This window comes from Miscanthus floridulus, chromosome 18 (genome assembly GCF_019320115.1).
Source record: "Miscanthus floridulus cultivar M001 chromosome 18, ASM1932011v1, whole genome shotgun sequence".
NCBI classification, from domain to species: domain Eukaryota; kingdom Viridiplantae; phylum Streptophyta; class Magnoliopsida; order Poales; family Poaceae; genus Miscanthus; species Miscanthus floridulus.
In genome coordinates, this window is record NC_089597.1 from 7,574,784 (window position 1) to 7,596,539 (window position 21,756).

The 21,756-nt window shown below is 43.9% G+C and overlaps 1 protein-coding gene across 1 annotated transcript; it reads right to left on the reverse strand.

Moving 5' to 3' along the window:
* Window positions 1-16,611: 16,611 nt before the first annotated feature.
* LOC136521545 (homeobox protein BEL1 homolog) lies at window positions 16,612-20,305 on the reverse strand. Its single transcript, XM_066515291.1, has 4 exons — window positions 19,194-20,305; window positions 17,837-18,237; window positions 17,628-17,688; window positions 16,612-17,214 (listed from the first exon to the last, which is right to left on the reverse strand). The coding sequence occupies exons 1-4, from the start codon at window positions 19,800-19,802 to the stop codon at window positions 16,744-16,746; spliced, it is 1,542 nt and encodes a 513-aa protein (XP_066371388.1). The 5' UTR covers window positions 19,803-20,305; the 3' UTR covers window positions 16,612-16,743.
* Window positions 20,306-21,756: the final 1,451 nt, after the last annotated feature.

A 21,756-nucleotide genomic window follows, 5' to 3' on the forward strand; every position in this document is an offset into this window, starting at 1 on the left:
ATACTAATAGTGAGTCCTTACTTATGTTATTATTAGTAGCCGCATTAAGTTATTAGCTACCTAGTCTATATAAGCACATGTTCTACTTTTAAGCAAGAGTTGAGCAATCAGTTCTATTTCTTCTTCTTTCAACTTTTAGTTCTTACTACGGTGCTAAACCACAGACAAGCCATACCGGAACGCCAGCGATTCACGAATCAATGCCCCAGTTGGGTGCCCTGAAGACACACGCCCTGCTTGTACCCTAGACATAAGCAAGATCAACCCATCACTCTCCTGTCCTAGGTGTCTAGGTCCCCGTCCAAACTTGGACTCTAAGCCCGCACTCCTAAGTCCCGGACTCAGTGCGGTGCAAGGACCTCCACCATCTCTGCCTCCAATCAGTTGGTCTAGAAAGAGCCAGATCTATGACAAGAGAGCAATAAGTCTTCCCTGCGCCCATACCCAAGTATGTGTTCGGGACAATAGATCTATGACTTGCCTAGAGCCATATGCAACGATTGGTCCTTAATTGACACAGACAGGGAAAAAGTGTAACCGAGCTATGCCCTGTTGGCCGCAGGACACAACCCCTTACACCCACCAATACCCAAACCATATCTCAGCCCGAACACCATTTACCTTTACCACATTTTACCAAGAGTGATAATATTTATCACCTACTTGGGAGTAACGACCGGTTACTCATGCTACCGATATCCTAAGCATAGCGGCTACTCGCCCCGTACTAGTAGGACTCATAGGTAGATATATTTATGCATGTGGTTTTCATAAAATGCCTGTAATATAAATACACATCATATATATATATATATATATATATATTCAGTGATTATTTAAAATAAGGATTATGCACTAGGGCTTGCCTTGGGCAGGCGTCGGGTTAGTAAGGTCAGCACCAAAAGGCTCCTGGGCTCCCTCCTGCACGAGGATCTCCTCCTCGTACTCCTCAATAACTTTGTCGTACTTCTGTTCATCAACGGGCACGAAGTCTACCGGCTCATGATCTATATGCATAAAATGATAGGGCAATGCTTAGTAATATAACAATAGCAACTCTTAAAATAAAAGTATATCTGTTTAACTACTAAGCTAGTGCTACCGACCACGATACTAAGCTATCTATGATATCAAGTTTGAAGTGTGACATTCATTATTAATATAGCAACAACAGATATTCTTACTCCTAATGTTGATTTACGCTATATATGATAAAGCAATGATAATGACTACTCAATTTATCATCCTACTCTAGGGCTACAAAATTTACAGCAAGTATATAATAATCTAGTGAGGCGACTATAAAATTTTTATAGCTATAGCTATCACCAATTTTCCACAAATATTCCTACAATATTAATTTACCTAATACTAAGCTCTTTAGTTTGAATTTACGAAACTACCATCGTCACAGCTGACTGTAATCTAACCGTACTAACAAGTAGATGGTAATTTTGCGAACCTAACAAAATTGGTTTCACTATTTTTAGACATCTACATGATTTACTGCAATTTATTAAAATTCAGCTCAAACTAATATTGAATAAATATGCATGAATTTACAAAAAAAAACTGAAAACTGATTTCTAATTCCGTGGCCCACGCGAGCACTCCGGCCCAACCCATGACTCCCGCGTGCGCACTTGCGCAGCGCACCGACGTGGCCTAGCTTGGCACAACCCACGCACGCAAAAAAGCCCTCGGATTCCCATCAAATAGCAACACAGTCCATTCCACTATTCCCTCCTCTCACTGACTCTAGCACTTAGCCTCTTGGTTTACTTCAAATTCATGTTGCGACGCCCCTAACCGGACTAAACAGAGCCGCGACCTCACCGGCCAAACGCCAGCGAGCACCAACCACTCCGGCACACACCAGCATCCCCACGAGCTTCCTCGTGCCATGCACAACGAATTGAGGTAACACATGCCTAGAAGGGCGCACCACTCAGGCGTGGCCACGTGCTATGGCAGTGTCTGGCCACGGTAGCCCGGTGCCTACGAAACCACCTATTCGAATGCCTCTACTACTACTACTCGGTGACCATCTGCAGGCTGCATTAAACAATGTAGAAGTCCTAATTGGTCCACTACTACCTTCAAAACACGCTGGCCATGGAAACATCATCTACCTATGTCCACCGAGGACAGCTACGTGCTTCAGCGAACCCCGGCCCTAATTGAGTCAACCAGCTACCCTAGGAGCAAGAGAACCTCACCAGCGGTGTGGACGGACAGACTGGGCAAAGGCCATGAGGCTCGGCAAGACGGTCGGCCATGAACACGGTGTGACTCTGGTTCCTGGCGAGCATAGCGACAGTGTCACCGTTGACCCGTGGCTCCACCGGTGAAACCACTACACGAGCGTGATAACCAAGTCAACTATTACTCAAGGCATAGCCTAATTGAAATGGCGAAGCACCACGCAATGGTCTGGCCGTGCACCCGCTCTGGCGGCCATGGCGGACCACCACAAGGGGAACGCCCCACCTCACCTCACTGTAGGCCGAACGAACGCCGGGTTGACTTCACTCGACAGCTAACTACCCGAGCTCGTAGTGTGCACTGCTAATTGGAAAACGGTGGAGTGTGTGAGGCCAATTGCAGGAGCGGCGCCTACGGACTTATGGCGGCCAGTGTTGGCAAAATTTCAAATTAGTGCCCCTCCCTTGTACCACCGCCACAGTGACCAGTTTGGCATGATGCCGTCCTTCCACTCGACCACCCAACATGCTCAGTACAAAGAAAGGGGGCTAGCGCATCGATTCGGCTTTGGCATAGCTCGACCGGCTGGTGACCTTCTAGGCGATGTAACTGGCACCTTTGGCGTGGCCTCGAGCGCAAGCGTGAGGACGAGGCAAGCAGGAAGAGCCCACGTGTGCACACAGCCGATGTCAATGGAAGCAACAGCGGGATGGCAGCGTCGGACGGTGCATGGGGCAAGCGACATGATGCGACGCGATGGTGAGCAGCAGCCACGGGTGGACGCGCTGAAGGAGGAGCAGAGCAGCCAGGCATAGCCGAGCCCAGCATGTGCGCGTGCCGTGTGCCAGTGCACGATAGCAGGAGACCCAGGCCGACAGCGCAGGGCCAACGTGTGGGTATACACACATAGGCACAACGGTGGTCGATGCGGGAGCGTACGCGGCATGCCAGAGCAGCAGCATAGTGCAGCCAGTAGGGCGAGGGTAGTGGCCAGGATGGCTAGAGCGGCGGCCTGTGCGTGGCATGCCCGCGCAAGCGCATCAGTGGCGACATGACTGGCTCGGCAGTGCTCGCTGGCGGCGAGCAGCAGCAGCAGCGGTGCTAGGCAGAGGCTATGACTGCGACCAGCACTGGCTTTGGTTGAAACTATGTGACGTGCACACTTTTTAAAGCTATTGAAAAATCCTACCTGATGGTCCAAACGTCAAACCCATTCTTCTATACACAAGAGGGTACGTAGGGCTATCGAGCTAAGCCATGATATCTCGCCACTTCCTAAGCCGATCGCTCTACAAAAAGTGCCAAACATGGCTTTGTCGACCCAATTACAGACTTAACGCGAAATGAATAAATCTCGAACGGTTTAGCGTCGAATTCCAATTTCCGAGCTTCTTGCCATATTAGCTAGCGAACCTCGTCCTCGACCGCACGCATTTCATCATCGCCTATGAAGTTCATACTACAAACTTTATCAAAGTTCGCATAAACGTTCTATAGCATTTTTGTTCAATAAAAAAAATTCGCTTAGAATACTAAACGATATTAAGCGACATGAAGCGTAACATTTATTTCTTGTTTCGGATGAACGTTTCAAGTGCCGTACATTGATTTATACTTTATGTTACACACATTTACACATAAGTATGATGCTCATGCAGTGTTTTAGCAAAAACTATACAACGTAACACCGAGGGTGTTACAAATCTACCCCCCTAAAACAAAATCTCGACCCGAGATTTCATGTGCCTAGTGTGAGAAAGAGATAGGGAATACATTTTGGCACAACAACTAACTATCAGAGCCGGCGAGGAGGTGGGGGTAATGCTGTAATAGGTAACTCTCTTGTTCCCAGGTGGCTTCATCCTCTGAATGGTTTTGCCACTGCACCTTATAGAACTTTACCACTCTGTTCCTGGTCACTCTCTCCTTCTCATCCAAGATTTTGACCGGGTGCTCAATGCTGGAGACGATAAGCAACAGGGCCACACTGCTCCAACACCTAATAAGGACCCACATATCGAGGGGCTAACTTACCATGGACACCAAATCGATGCACCCCTCTCATAGGAGACACCTTGAGATACACATGATCTCTAGCTACAAACTCTAAGGGCCTTCTTTGCTTATCCGCGTAAGCTTTCTGTCACCTTTGAGCTGCCTTCAAGTGACTCCAAATAATACTTACTTGCTCTTGAGCTTCTTTGATGAATTCAGGCCCAAAGTACCCATAGTCTCCCACTTCAACCCAGTTGAGTGGTGTCCTACACTTTCTTCCATATAGAGCTTCAAATGGTGCCATGCAGATGCTTTCTTGGTAGCTTTTATTGTAAGAAAATTCCGCTAGCTTCAAGCATGCATCCCACTTCTCAGGGAAAGAAATGGCAAGCTCTCAACATGTCCTCGAGCACCTAGTTCACCCTCTCGGTTTGACCATCAGTTTGTGGATGATATGCTGAGCTTCTGAGTAGACGAGTACCAAGACATTGCTGGAGCTAGTCCCAAAATGGGAGACAAAGACTGACCCTCTATCAGAGATGATGGTGAGAGGAACCCCGTGCAGAGTCACAATCTGGTCAAAGTATATCTGAGCGTACTTCTTGGCTGCATACCTGGTGTCCACTGGGATAAAATGAGTAGACTTAGTTAGGCGGTCCACAATGACCCAAATAGAATCATAACCCTTAGAGGTGTGGGGCAATCCCACCATAAAGTCCATGGAAATATCTTCCCATTTCTAAATAGGAATGGGCAAGGGCTGCAAATATCTTGGGGTACGCATATGATCTGCTGTAGCACCCAGTTTTAAGAACAAAACCAGATACACACTATATGTGAGCCCAGGAAGTCAAATCACACATATAGCTACAAATAAGGGTAATATCAAAAGACAATGCTTAAATGCATAACGTATTAGTATAAAGAATATAACCTCAGAGTATAGACAACGGAAAGACAACTCCGATCTTCAGGCGAAGACTCCAAATCCACAGGGACAACTGACCGGTTGATCACAAACCTAATTCCTCCAAACTCTAGCAATCTGGTACCCATCCAGGATTTTTATCTAAATAATTGAAAAATAAAGCAAGCATAAGTACATGTCGTACTCAATAAATATAACATGGGGTTCGTGAGGTTCAAAAGGCTGACACTGGTTAACTGTGATTAACTTTTAATGAGTCATCTTTTAGCAATGGGGTGGCAACAAGTTTATCACAAGCCCGTAAACACATGATCAGGTAAACATGAATAATGAATAGCATAAACAGTAATATTTAGTGACCATCTTCATCATCTATATCATTAGTGTTCATCATCATTAACCATTAGTGATCATCTATTCCATAAATGTTCCAAGGCTGCTCGTGACCATGAGCATGACTGATATACCAGTTTTACACTCTGTAGAGGTTGTACACTTTCACTATGAGTCATGATTTACCCTTTCGCCCGAGGTAGCTAATCTCTTGACCCACTTCCAAGGAAGGTCGGCAGGGTTCACTATGAAACCTTTCAAAGGTTTGTCTAACAAGTTAGGGCCATTAGATTCACTTGGCAAACATATGTAGAGCCCCCTTCCCGATGGCACATTGACACGTAGCCTATACACATGGGGATAGAGGCCGCACTATACCTGATTCGGCAAGCCATTCTTACGCCAATAAAGGCAACCACTAACAAGCTAGAAAATGTCCTCATACTGAGCTAAAGCTAGAGCCATGTAGCCCTCACAGTTATACTATAAGTCCTGGATGATCACTTACAGACAAGTCCTTAGGGAGAGGAATCTAGAGCACCATAAAAAATAGCCCAACGCTCTAGCCCCCTTGTTCTATGTTGCTAAAAACATCTTTTAATGTTTATTGCATATACCATTAGTCAAGTTACAAGATCATGGCTTTAGTGGAGCACTAGCAAAACTACCCAATGCAATACCCCATAGGTACCAAGGCACAAGATACAAAGTACTAGGAAATCCTTAGTAGCAATCAAGGTAGACACATGCAGTATGAATTAAGTGATTAAATGTATATAGGACAACAAGTAAGATCCCATGCTATACTTACCTTAAACACCGATCCTTCGGTAAGCTTTAATCTTCAATGTTCTTCTTCTTCTTCTTGATCACCACGTATATCTCACCGACTGGACTTAATCATAAAGCACCACACAAGCATCCATACAATCATACATGAAGCAAACAATAGATTCAAATTAGAATAGTACACCAATCATAAAATCAAGATGAAAAGTTTATAAAACGAATCTACGTCTCGCTACGAACACATAGACACGAAAAAGCACTCTAATCGGAGCTACAGTGGAAAAGATACAACTACCAAAAGATCTACTCATAAAACTATTAGCTTCATGTGTTTTAATAATAAAAAAACATATATAGGATATTTTATAGATAATATGAATTAAGTCAAATTTAGATTCAAAATATAATACTAAAGTAAAACAAATCATATGTTATTTATAAAACCCAGTTGCATTATTATTCAAGATATGATTTAAACCATAAAATTTCATAAATAGTAATATGGTAAATATGGTTACTAACGCGTAGATCTTATCGCTATGAATCTAACGCAACTTGAATGGGTCAAAACAGATCTAAAACGCAGAAGATATAATTCAAACAAGATTTCCTTTAATAAAGTAATAGATAAAATCTAACCTAGAATTTTAAAAGTTGTAACAGTAGTATGAACATGTAGATTATGAAATTACGAACCTAACGCAATTTGAACAGGTCAAATCGGAGTTAAAACGAAAAAGTTATGGCTAAAACAAAATCAGTGGCAAATATGTAAATATCTGAAAACGTATTTTGGATCTAAACCGAAGAAACTTCGCTTTCCAAGGAAGAAAACGTAATCTAGAAAGACGCTTTGGACTGCAGGCTAAGCTTCAAGTAATTATAAGGGGTTTTTTGCAAAACACGCAGCGAAAGGGTATCTTTCGATATTAGCCATCGGATTAGATTTGGATGGCCGAGATTTGATCGGGTGGTGAGAAAAAAACATGGCCGCCGGAACAATGGCACACGGCGACGATTTGGCCGGTGTTTAGCGATTGCTTGTCGGCGCAATTGGGGAAAACGCCTACGAGCTAAATTAGGCTCGGATTTTGGCATAGGGAGCAAGATTGGGAGGCGCCAAACTCAATTTGGCCACTTACAGCAGCTATTAGCGAGCGAAACAAGCTGGCGACGATCTATGGCGGTGGTGGAGTGACGGCTACGAGGCACAGGGTAGCATAGAGGGAAAAAGAAGAAGAAAAGGGTCTCAGCATGCTCGAGGAGTACTCCTGAAGCTTGAGGATCTTCTTACCGTGACGGAGGGGCGTCCAATCGGCTCGACAACGTTGGCTCTTCTCGGGGGAAACTCGATGGCGAAGCTGAGCACGGGAAGGCGTGGTGGCTACGCTGGGGCTCGGTGGGGAACAAAATAGGAGCGGAGGCTCTCTATTTAAGGGCCGTCAAGCTTGACAGGCACGACAACAGATGGAGATGTGGGCGGGGCAGGCACAGCCTCTGTGTGAGTCCGTTTCGACGACGAGCAGAGGTAGAAGGTAGAGCCGACGAGCGGGCCTGGGCGGTCAGCGAGACGGAGGGGAACGACGCAGCGAGGCCTGCTTGCTGAGTAGGCGAAACGAAGGCGGGCTGGCCTGCTGAGCTGCGCTGTCCTGCTGCTGGCCCACGGGAGAAAGAGCGGGTCGGCGCTGCTGCTGGGCTGCAAGCGAGAGAAACGGGCAGGACTGGGCTGAGAGAGTGAGGAGGGAGAGAGGATGGCTCGGCTGGACCAACTAGTCGCTGGGCCAGATAGGAGAGAGGAGTGTTTTTCCATTTTGTTTTCAAAACTAACTCAAATTCAAACTTAGTTTCAAATGTAATTTTCACTCAAATAAAAATGAGAAATTTTGGTAAGTTTTCCAAAAATAATTTTTTACACCTTTTTAAATTCTTTTATTTTCTAATTCTCTTTTCTTTCTTTTCTTTTACTTCAAAGGCATTTTTTAATTTCATTTGAAAAAACAATTTTAACCATTTTAAATTTTTAATCAAAACCACTCAATCAAATACATCAAATGCAAGGGCATGTATGCACAAACAGGTTGCTAAACCTTATGATGAATTTTAATTATTGAAAAATTTTATTTTCCTATATTTCATGAGCACAAAATTCAGAAATAAATCATTCTAAACCTATTTTCAAAAGAGGCAAATTTTAGGGTGTTACATTTGCCTTAACCCTACCACAAGTGTCACACTCCGCGACGTGCCGGGTGATGTCCTGCTTCATGTTGGACCACCAGTACAAGCGGCGCAGATCATGATACATCTTGTTGCTGCCAGGATGAATAGACAGCTTTGAATGATGAGCTTCACTCAAAATCTTCCTTCTCAACTCCTCACTGAATGGAACCACCAGCCTATCCTTGTATCTTACTACACCATGCTCATCAACGCTAAAGTGAGGGCCACACCCTTCGACAATCAATTTTATGATGTGGGGAATTTCTTCGGGGTCTTCCTTTTGCTCTTGAATAATCTGTTCCGGTAATTCTAAGGTCAATGCAATGTGAGCCAACACCTTTGCGTGGTTGAGAGACAAAGGTGTTTCCTTAACCTGGTATGACTTTCAGCTCAATGCATCGGCTACTACATTAGCCTTTCCTAGATGATAATGGACTTCCAAGTTGTAATCCTTTATCAATTCTAACCATCTCTGTTGCCTCATATTCAGCTCAGACTAAGTGAAAATATACTTGAGGCTCTTGTGATCCGTAAAGATAGGCACTTTGTTGCCCAACAGATAGTGCCTCCAAATCTTTAGAGCGTGGACCACAGCAGCCAGCTCTAAGTCATGGGTGGGGTAATTCACCTCGTGCTTTTTTAGGTGGCGTGAAGCATAAGCTATCACACGCCCATCTTGCATAAGCACACACCCTAGCTCCATCTTCGAGGCATCACAGTATATATCAAAGGGCCTATCAATATCTGGTTAGGCCAACACAAGGACCGTGGTTAGAAATGTCTTCAGAGTTTAGAAAGCTTCCTCGCAGGCAGGGCTCTAATTAAACTTGACTTCTTTTTGGAGCAGCTTGGTCATTGGTTGGGCTATCTTGGAGAAATCTAGGATGAAACGCCGATAGTACCAAGCTAGACCAAGAAACTAACGAATCTGATGCACAAACTTGGGACACTGCCAATCCAACACATCTTGCACCTTGCTGGGATCTACTGAAACGCCATCAGGTGTCAACACATGCCCCAAAAACTGCACTCGATCTAACCAAAATTCACACTTATTGAATTTGGTATAAAGCTTGTGTTCCCTTAGTCGAGACAAAACTATTCGAAGGTGTTGGGCATGCTCTTCATCATTTTTGGAATAAATTAGTATGTCATCAATGAATACTAACACAAACTTGTCCAGCTCCGACATAAAGACTGAATTCATCAAGTACATGAAGAAGGCAGAAGCATTGGTGAGACCAAAAGACATCACTAGGTACCCATATAGCCCATACCTAGTAGAAAAAGATGTCTTTGGTATATCATGTGGCCTGATCTTGATATGATGATAGCTTGATCGGAGATCAATCTTCGAGAACACCTTGGCGCTAGCTAGCTGATCGAACAAAGTGTCTATGCGGGGTAAAGGATACTTGTTCTTAACTGTTACCGTATTAAGAGAACGGTAATCCACACACATCCATAGAGTACCATACTTCTTCTTCACAAAAATGGCTGGGCAACCCCACAGTGAAGAACTAGGACGGATGAAACCTTTTTCCATCAACTCTTCTAGTTGTAAAAATATGAACAAAAGTTGTAAAAATATGTCATGCCAGTTCACATATATATCAAATATGAACAGAAAGACAACAACACATCATTGGAAATAAATCCCTACTACTACTAAGACAGATTATTGTCTTTCTTCAAATTGTCAAAGTACTTTACTCATAGGTTTAGATATAGCCTTTTTACTTTTAATTGTATATTACTAACAATCTGGTACACTGCTGTAGCAATAAAAGTTCCCTAGTATGCAATTTGACTAAATTGGTTTCAATCGTCCGTTCAGAGATTCGATGTAACAATATAGCTTCAAAACTTCTAGATCATGTTCAACCTTTCAAAATGGTCTTGTAGTTCTGGGATAAAAAATGTCATATCCAGATAAACTGTTATCTATGCATCAAACTCTCTCAACAAAGAAAATTTGTTAAAAAATATTGAACATGCTCTCTAGCAACTTCACTGAAAATTCAAATAAATTATTTATCATTATCTATACGGAAAAACCATTTATTATGAAAACCTAAAACCCATGTATATTTAATTTAAGGAAAAACAAACTACAAATGGATAGTTTGATGATAACACACATCAGTATCATATTAATTGCCTTATTCTGCATGCAACATATAGGACAAATAAAGTTGGGTCGCTCTTTGCACATTTGGTTATTATAATTTGGCGCATTGGGTAGTGAGCATACACAAATACAACAATTATGTTCTAAAAGCATATAATCTAGTGTACGGGTCATGCTTAGTGTCACAAGATTCACAGGTCACTAGCAATTGAGCTTTAACTTTTGCATCAATTGTAAGATGAAACAGAGTTACCTATATGCCTTTTCTATCCAGGGACTAAAGTATTGTATGATGATCTATGTTAGAAAATAATCAACCAGTTATTGTTCTCCTTCAATCTATAACTTTTCACTTTTGTTTTTGATCAAATTGCTCCCCTTCACTTTTCTTCTCCTCCAATCTATGAAATAGAGTTACTGTAATATATGTATTGGCCTGTGCATTGCTACAAGCACAAAAAGTCGTATGTTAACCAAAAAAATCATAAGCATGGATCGAAGAACACCACTGAGTGGTCCTAAGCTACATGTAATAGTACAAATGATAAAAACTGGCACACATCTCTTTTTATATATTAGAGGATCACATGGTTCTATGTTGTTTAAGATCTATCTTATTTTGAGTTGAATACTCTGACTCTTTTTAGATAAGCCAAAAAAAAAATCAGCATATCAGTTAGCACTGATTTCTCTCTTTATACCGAACAAAATCACTGTTTCGAAAAGATAAATTTATTCCATAGTAAAATGAAGTGAAATCATCAATTTTGTTTAATTTCCATGGGGCAGTTAAAAAATATTTTGGATACCACCCCAACCACCCATATGGCATCCAAAAACTGATTATAAATGAAACACGGTCTCAATTATCTATTGTTCACTGCTTATCTAAAAAAAGAGACAGCTACACATTAATAATACTTAGAGTCACATAGCACATGAAAACACTCTCTGTGGTAATAGCTTACAGGCTTTTCAACAATCTGTTATTTAAAAAAGATAACAAAGTATTAGGAAGTCTACCTTTACAAAGCATTAGGAAGACAACGAGGATCCCATACCATGCAATGTTTTACCTCCTGTAGAGTAGAAAATTGATTCACACTGTATTGTGGGCACACCAAAAAATACACATCACAATTAACACAACTTTTTTTCATCATTTTTTGACCATACAGTAAGAGAAACCGACCTTGCTAAAACAACAACTGCAATTTGAGGACACCATTTTCTAAGAATTTTTTTATCTACATAACTTTAATAAGTAGATAAGAGCATATAGTTTGACACACTTTAGAAGCTCTACTAAGGCATGACATATTGGCATGAGCATGAGAGGAAAGGAGAAAAGCATTGTGATATCCTACTTCTCAGTGACCACCACTGTAAATTGTTCATATGCATCTTGCTTTTCTAATGCCTTTTAAAAAACACATGACCACTACTGAAAATAGAGAGAATTCATCCATGCATCTGCAAAGTTTCCATTTAATATATATAGGTAGGATTCATCCACTAATTATGTGCAAAGAATAGCTCTTTTATCTATTGCATGGAAAGCCTGGCAACCTGTAGCAGGGCAAAGCATATCAAGCAATTCATCCAAAAAGATGTGACATATGAAAAGGCCTTCTTGATTTGGAAGGGCAAGTTAACTCCCATACTGGTTGGCTGCTATAGATGGATCGGAAGATGCAAGCATTGACCTAGGCATGTGGTGTTGTCAGATTTGCTAAAGTAACACAAGGCTCGGGTGGATTCATGGAGGAGGCGGTCCACGTACCTGAACATGCCTTTCTTGGCCAGCGCTGAATGCTCTTGTCCTCTTTTTTGCCATTCCGATCACTGTCGCTGCCACTTCTAGCCGACGTGCCCATGAAGCTCGGCAACAAATGGTTCTCGGAACAACACAAACAAATCACCATCAAAACCGCAATCAACATGGATCAAATCGAATCGTACCTAGAGTCGGGAGTCACAACTGCTGGATCAATGTGGGCCGTTCCAAATCTTGGACTCCAGGCAGCGATGGTGCCAGCCATTGTCCGTCACGCGTTGTCTCCAGGCGACGGCACGCCCCTGGGCCGTCCACGTGCTGAGGCCGCAGCGGCGGCGCTAACCCCTGCGTCGAGTCCCATGCATCGAGGTGGGAGTGGGACTACAACTTCCCCTCCGATGCAGATTCGAAGGAGGAAGGCAGGGCAGGCTGCAGGTGGAACGCTTAGTCCACGACGATGGAGGCCGGCGAGTCTACGGGCTCCTCGTCCTCCATGGCCACACCGCCATCGTGAGCTCTTCCAGCGTGTGGCCGCGTAGGGCGGGCGACAGCGGCCGTGTCCTCCCCCACGGGCGGAGATGCGGTCGGCAGGTAGAGCGACGTATTTTTTTTAGAAGAAAAGAAAATAGGGCGCGGGGCATGGGAATCGACCCCTGGCTGCCCTAGAGCGTGGTGCGGGGGCGCGGACGCGGGACCACATGCTTGGCAGAGCGTGGGGCATGGGATCGCAGGAGGCAGGACGATGGACCCACGGTGAAATATCACACCAAAAAATATCCATGCTTTGTTCTTTTTAGTTGTAGGAGAAAATGACATAGCTTACATTTTGAGTGTTGAGCGTAAGGTAACTATATATAATGAATTTGGAGATGAGTGGATCTCATGGATATGCAATTACCTTAACTTTTGGGACTTGATGAATCCTCCTAAATAGCATTCTTGGGAAAGTGTTTCACTATTGAAAGGGAGTTAGGCAAGGGGATCTGCTCTATTCAATTTCTACTGTATTCTATGTTTTAGATTATCTTAAGCAATCTATGTTAAAGAACGCTAGGGTCCAAGGTCTATTATAGCTACCCATCCCTGTTAGAGCTAGCACAAACTTCCCTATGATTCAACAAGAGTTGATTCATCTCAACCATATGAGTGTGTCACACGCACATGTAGAGAATCAACAATCCTATCATCTATACCAGCATGTAAAATTAATCCATTTATCGTCTTTCTTCCTAATACAAAAGTAAGGAAGATGTAGCTTTCACTATTTATATATTATGCATTTAAAAGATATGAGATATGTAGCTGGCTGAACATTCACCTTAAACAAGATGATATTTTTATATCTAGAATTTGCAAAAAGTTGGGTAAGGGTGATTCAAAAAGTAAGGGGAAATTAAACTATTATGTCATTGTGGAACGGTTCATTCTTTGGAACGTGTTATAGATCGTCGACTATGCATAATCAACCTTGTTATGTCACTTGTGTCGGCAGAGCTTTGGATTCATACTAGTATACTAGTACTCCTTCTGTCTCTAGAAGAATGCACTTTGTAGGTATAGTGCTAAGTCAAACAATCTTCAGTTTGACCAAATATTTACAAAAATGTACAAATATTGGTATCAAATATGTATCATTCGACACATTGAAATATATTTTTATAGTATTCCTATTTGGAATAATAAACATTGATACTATTGGTGGGTCTATAGCTGGCTCGCTCGATAGATAAAAAAATCTTATCCTGGTTATAAAAATAGTTTGGCATGAACAAAAATCTAGAAGTACGTGCAATCTTTTTGGGATGAAGGCAGTATTTGTGAACCATGCACCACATGAAGGAAAAGTGGTTTTCTTGGAATGGCTCTCGATAAATGTTAATTTGGAGGCAGTATTTGTGAACCATGCACCACATAAATGTTAATTTGTTGATGAGTGTACACTATTTTTTTTGGTGCAAATACTACAATTAAGCATTCCAAAATGCCGTCACATTTTTAAGGATTCTGTTGGAAATGAAGTGTTTGAGCATGATGCCAAGGCAGCTATCCTTTGTGATTGGAGGCATATATAGAAAGGCTTGGAGACCTCTCGGTTTGAGAAAATCGAGTTTGGCTTACTAAGGTCACCTATATATAATTCAAGCTCATTATCTTAGAGTTACCTTTCGTCTTTCACCAAAGAAGAAATTGAAAGAGTAATGGAGAACCTTCCTTCTAATAAGTTCTAAAACCCGTTGGCTTAAATGGTGGTTTTCTCAAGAAGTGCTAGACAACTATAGCTGAGGAATTCTATAAGCTTTGTGGTGCATTTTCAGAACAGAATATTTGTTGGCAAAGTATTAGTTTGCTCATACATTACTTTAGCAAAAAAAAAGAGACATCCTCTAGCTACTTGGAGATTTTAGGCCAATTTCCCTCTTAAATTCTTATATTAAACTTCAGTAAGCTTCTAGCTAATGGAGTCTAAGTCGTAATCCTACAACTCATACACGCAAATCCTTCAAATGTATTTGTATCTCTGTCACAACTCAAGAGTCTAAAAAAAGTCGGCATCGTTTGACTAGTTTTATAAGTCTAGCATCATGTTACTATAGATATTCTCTTTGGAGATACAAGTGGATATCCTGGATACACAATATCTTGAAATTTTGGGACTCGATGGCATTCTTGGAAAAGTGTCACTACTACACAAATCTTTTTGGAGATGGGCAAAATCGATTAATGGAGGTGGGCATTGCAACCGCCCCTAATCAAAGGCCTCGGTTAATGGAGATTAATGGAGGTGGTTTCTTTGCCCGCCTCTAAAAATAAATTAAAAAACAAAAAAAGAAAAAGCCCACAGCCCGAACCGGGCCTGGCCCTGGATCTGGGCCGCCGCCGCCGCCACCGCAGGGGATCTCGATCCGCCGCAGGCGAGTTCCATCAGCCGCACGGGAGCTCGATCCGTGCCGGGGAAGTTCGATCCGCCGCTGCCGGAGGAGGTCCGCGCCACGCACCTGGCCGGATCCGCCCGCGTTGAGGCCGGATCCGGGCTCCCCATGCGCCACCGTCGCCAGATCCGTCCGCCTGCGCTGTGGCCGGATCTGGCCTCCCTGTGCGCCACCGTCGCCGGATCCGCCCGCGTCGGGGACAGATCTGGTGGAGGTGGTGGAGGAGCGCTGCCGGTAGATCCGTCGCTCGCACAGGGAGAGGGAGGGAGGAGCACCGCCGCTCAGAGAGAGGCAGGCGGAGTGCCGCCATGCCGAGAGAGGAAGGGGGAGGGCGCCGCCGCGCTGGGAGAGGGAGGGGGCAGGGCGCCGCCACGCCGGAAGAGGGAGGGGGGAGGATGCCGCCGGGCCGGGAGAGGAGGGCCGCACGCGGTGCGCTCAGGAGAGGAGGACCGCGGCGCACTCGGGAGAGGAGGGATGCGCATCTGGAGGGAGAGGAGAGGGCAGAGAGTGTTGGAGAGAAATGGAGAAACCCTAAGTCAGCACTTATATATGAGCCCGGTATTAAGGGCTTTGCTGGGCTCGGCGCTGGGCCACGATTTTAGGAGGCCGGCTTTATAGTGTGCCCACTTCCGAAAAAGGATTTACGGAGGCGGGCTCTTTAAGATGACCGCCTCCGAAAATAGAGGATTTTTTGGAGGCAGTTGTCTTAGGGCGCCCGCCTCCGTGAATCTATTTTAGGAGGTTGTTATTTTTTGACCGCCTCGTAAAATAAAATTGACCGCCTTCGTTAATAGCCCAACATTTTAGGAGACGGTTGGATTTTGTGCCCGCCTCCGTTATTTAAAGTGCAACGCCACGCAAAATCAATTCCGTAGTAGTGTGTTTCACTATCAGTAGAGAGATTTGCTCCCCCTGCACATAGTTTCTAACAAAACTTGCTAGAAGTGAACAAAACATATCCAGATCACCATTTACACAACTCAAACAAACACAAAAATATTCAATAACAAAATGTTTGGTAAGATGAATTACCTAAATAATAAATCTTGTGCCAAAAGACAATGCCAAATATAATAATTCCCTTATTACTAAATAATTCCTCATCCGGAAAATATATACCTTTTCCCAAACATAAACGGGTGAATTGTCGACAGAAAAATGATACTCACCTATACATTGGCGTTTGGTGTGCTTTACTTGAATGAGTAGAACAGCTGCACTTTTACTGAAATAAACTAATTAACTCTAAACATATAGGGTACAAATTAGCATAGCATGCTCGAGAAATTAAATACAGCATGGATGATTTGGCCGGCGGGAAGCTAGCTAGCTAGGAACCAATTTGTCTGTTTTATATGGTTTAGTCATGAAATAAAAATAAATTTTACCTCTCTTAAACTTATAACCACAACCACCCCTCCTAGTAGGCCTGTTGCTACCCTGCGAAATCATGCAGCAATTGAGACCCCATAAGGTCTCTGTACGGCAGCACCGGCTCTTGCTCGTCATCTTGCAACATCAGTGGTCGCTGGTGCATCATCGTCGACGCAAACGGCTGCTGTTGGAGCCCTAGGGTAAGCGACACGGCGCCGCCGTAGCTCCCGTGCATGCTCGGATAACTGCTGAACAGATGGCCACCGCCGCCGCCGTCGGCGGTCAAAATGGAGGATGAAATCATGGAGCTGCTAGGGTTCCCAGCACTAGTTCGGAAGTGGCTGTCTCCTTCAATGGCAGCTGCCGCAGTTGTGCTCATCTGCTCAGGTTTGATGACGACGACTCCACCGCCAATGTTGCCACCGCTAGGGTTTTGACTCGTGTCTGATTTCTGGTTCACTTCTTCCGTGTACATCTCCTCTATCATTGGCTTCCACAGCCTCACCCTGGCGTTGATGAACCAATTGGAAACCTAGAAAAGAAATTTGAGAGAAATTTATTTTTCATCTGAAAGCATATAGATTCTGACACTGATTATTATGTTCTCTTCTACGCATCCTAAGTAGACAATGGCGACATATATATAACCGGTTACATCAAGTATTAATTGAAGATGTGGAAAGGAAAAAAAAACTGAAATCTAGTCCACACGTTCATAATAGGGACAGATACAGGTGGTGGTTGGGTGTAGTACTAGTACATATAACAAGAAGTGTGTGAGTTAAGCACATTATTATATATGTGTCTGCTGGTTAGCTCATCTTGTCCCTGACGAACTGTTACAAACAGTATGTAGCTGTCCAGTAACTGTACATATGCTGCTGCTGATGGAATTGGAAGGCACATGGATCATGCATAAATTTAGCAAATACTATGAATTATTACCTGGCTTCTTGACAATCCTGTCTGACGCGCCAGAATGTGCTTGTCCACATCATTTGGATACCTGCATCAGTTCATCATCATCAGATCGAATTATTTAATTACCGCGCGCAGTTGTTAATATAATTAATCTGAATGGAATGAATTGGTAAAGAAATGGAAATGGGCTAGAGTGATGAATGGGGGGAGGGATCGGAGGGACGACGACGTACGGATGGAGGAAGTGCTCGAAGAGCCAAGCACGGAGCACGGCGACGGCGCGCTCCGGCAGGCCGCGCTGGGGCCGCCACGGGTAGTTCTCCATGGTGCCGGGGTGCTGGAACGCCCGCTGCTGCCGCAGGCACTGGTCCAGCACCTTGAGCCTCGGCGTGTCGCCCTTGGTGGTGCCCGCCGCCGTGGCCGCCGCACCAGGCCCGCCGTCCCGCTCCCCCATGGCCTTCCGCAGTGCGCGCACCTGCGCCACCAGCGCGTCCCGCAGGGACCGGAAGTGCCGAGACATGGCGCGCAGCGCCAGCCTCGTGTACACCTGCGACGCGCCGGCTCCGGCCACCGCCTCGAACGACACCTCCACTGCCCTCATCTGCTCACGGTATCGCCGGTACCGCCTGTCCACCTGGCCATGATTGCTTTGCATATGTTTATGATACTTAATAATATATACACATCCACAGTGTAGATATATAAAAAGATAAAAATGCTAAATTGAATATAATAATTCGTAGTAGTTGATTAGATCGATACGAATAATAAGGTTCTATGTGGTCATTTGATACGTACATCGCTTTCTTATATTGAGAAAAAGAAGAAAATTGAGTAATTGACTCATTTTGCAAGAGTAGGACATGTACATGTTTGACAAGAAGAGAGAAAGATTTTATTTTGAGTTAAATAATTTTTTTATAAGTGGTAGTATAACAGAGTATGATAAATAAAGTTTCTACTAGTCGGGGTAACTTTTTTTTTTGAGAGGAACTACGACATGCAATTGTTGTAGTAGGGAGAACTTGATAAAGGAAGAAGAATCCTGGGAATGAAGAGGAGGCATCAAATAAAAGCAGTATATCACACATCAGTAGCTAGTGTTAGTCTTGTCTCAGATAGCAAGGAAGATGCCTCTAAATGGGGGTGAAAAGCTAGGCGATAAGTGAGAACAGAAGCTTCTGAAAGTACATATATAGTGGCCGTGTCACTAGCCCTCCACTATTTGCCAATGTCGACATGTGTGGATTCCTTTCGAGGAACGTAACATGAGTTGTGACCAAGAACTCATCAAAAGGCAACAGTGATTAACAATAAATGGTCCAAGAACCGACGACTACAATAATAACTGAAATTAAAAAATCTAGCAGCTCGATGGAACTGCAAAAAGAAAAAGGTATGCATGCACAATATATGCAGTGTTAAGCAGGAGAACTACTGTTTAGTAGATATATATGGTATAGTAACAATTACCTCAATGGTATCAATTGAAGCAAAAAAAGGAGTGCAGGAATTGCTTGCTGCATGCTGTACTGTATGTGTGTAAGAGTAAAAAAAGGCCGTGCACATGTACAGCTAGGTACAGCCTACCTCTTCAACCATGGACAAGAGCCTGGCCTTCCTCCTCTCAAGCTCCAAGAGATCCAGGGAGCTCAGGGACGGGTGCCCCCAGAGGCCAGAGGATGACGACGACGTGCCCACGTCGTCCCACTTGTTGCCCGCTGCTGCTGTCGGAGCTCTCTTGTTCATGGCGTGCAGGTCCCCTTCAAGGCTGCAGAACTCGCTGAGCAGGTCCTGCACAGGGGCCAGATACTTGGAGCTCCTGAGCTGGAACGGCTGCATGCTCGACGTCGTCGGCAGCTGGTGGTGGTTAGGTAGTGCCAACGACGACACCGCCGCCGGGGGCACGGCGAACTGTGCCGCTGCCTCATGATGGCCGAACAGCGACGAAGACCCTCCCGCCGTGTTGTCGTAGTTGTACAGGGAGAGGGAGACCGCGGCCTGCGGCGCCCATGCCGCCACCGCGTCGTCGGCGAGGACGCGGTGAGGCACGCCTCCTCCTACGGGCATGCCGTTGCCGTCGATATGGAGCCCCAGGAGGTCGTGTTGGCCGTGGTCGAAGTGGGGTGGGGGCGCCTCCATGGCCACCGTGTTCGGAGGCGGCGAGAAGTCGAGAAGGTGCGGATGGTGGACGGCCATGGACGATCGGTGCACGCGCCGCCGGCCGGCCGCACCACAGTTAACTTGGATCAATTGGCCGGCGAGCAAGAGAGAGACCACACACACTGCTATGCTTAGCTTTTGTAGCTAACTAGATTGACCACCTTTTTTTCTATATGACTTAAAGACTAGAACTTGCAAATAAAGATGCTACTGCCAACGTACTAGTAGCTATGTGTTCCTTCCTTGTGGCTATCCTTAATCCTTACCACATAAATAGTACATATACCTATACTAATTAAAGAGTGTATACACAAATAGCATAGCTTTTGTGTAGCGTGTGAAGTGCTCCAATTATTGCAAACAGCACATGTATGTGTGTTCCAATCAACACGCCCAAAATGGAGGAGAATTTGAAGGTAGGGTTTTGTGAGGGAGGTGGGGGTTCAAAAGTACTTCAACTAGGAGTATATTGGATAAGTGGGGGCTAGCAGGAATCGATCATTCACACATTGTTTGCTAACTGTTGTTTGCTGCAAAGTGATGCCTTTTTAGAAGTTGCCCTATATATGCTTTGTGAGGCACTTGTTATATTCTTATGCAGTGGTCTCCTAGGATGTATGGATATGGATCAGCACATCAAATTCACGTGCTGAGAAATAAATTCTATGGTACCTAGGCTCTCTCTAGCTCCCTCTGTCGGTCCCTTCCCAACTCTATTTGCTTCAAATAAAATTCTGTCACATCAAAGTAGTGTAGGTACTAGGTCATATATAGTATATAGCATCAGGTTGCTACCATTTGATTGAATACAAGATTGTTAAGGTAAGTTGAGGAATTAATAATAGTAGTAAAGAACACGCTTCAAATGAATTTATGATCAAATAATGAGTTAAAATACTGAAGCACACTACTAAATAGTAGACGTACGTTATGTCTAGGCACATAGCAAATTCGATGTACCAAAAAAGTCAAAGCTCTTATATTTGGAACGCAGGAAGTACAAAAGATGCATTTTGAGGTTTCCGGCGAAATAATAAATTGCAAAGTATATATAAATGTTGTGTGTGGTGCTATATGCATATATATTCCAATGAATTATTCGCCTTCTACATCTATGGATGGATCCCTCCGGGCGGTGGACCTGTTGGCTTCCCAGCAACTTGCCAATTGTGGTCCAAGCTTGGACTGCGACACCATTTCAATTTGCATCGCTAGCAGCTAACCTAGCTCTCTCTTCTCTTGGTCTCCTGTCATCTGCGTCCAGCAATGGACGCCGATTGGCCACAGAACACAGGGACGCGTACGAACATTCAACTCGAGATAATGAAACAATTTATTCATTTATATAAATAAATGCTCCGACGATCCAATGTCGAAGTTTCCTGTAGCCAGAGTGCGTGACAGGAAAATGTATCTGCCCTGCAATCTTGAAAGCATCATACAACTAATTATAATTAAGTGTCGACCAAATAGGCCATCATGAGGGCACCCGTAGTGGTTAGAGCTAGTTACTAGCTCTAAAACAACTTCTTCAATAGTGCTAACTTTTACCACGAAGTTTTTAACATGTATGGCCCCAAATGGCACTCTCACGTAACCTTAAAATGTGTAAGAGCTTAGCTCTCGATCAAAAGTTAGTTTTTCTCTCTCTTTTATTAAAATATATAAAAAAAACTTAAAACTAGCTTAAAATTCGATTATTGGAGCTGCCTCGTGAGACCAATGACCCGTCCGGATTAATGCAGGACCTAGCTTGCATTGCATTGTTCTACGTACAATAGTACAGCTTTTGCTGCACCTATGCTTCATGCATGTGCCCACCTCACTTAATTTCCCATGCATCCTCATGAAGAAAATATAAACCTGCTACTGTTTAGAAATTATGGGATTGGCCATGTTTTCCAATACTGCATTTTTTCCACTTCTTCTCAAGTATATATATATGTATCTCATATCTCATATCTCATATATGTATAGATAGTGTAAAGTG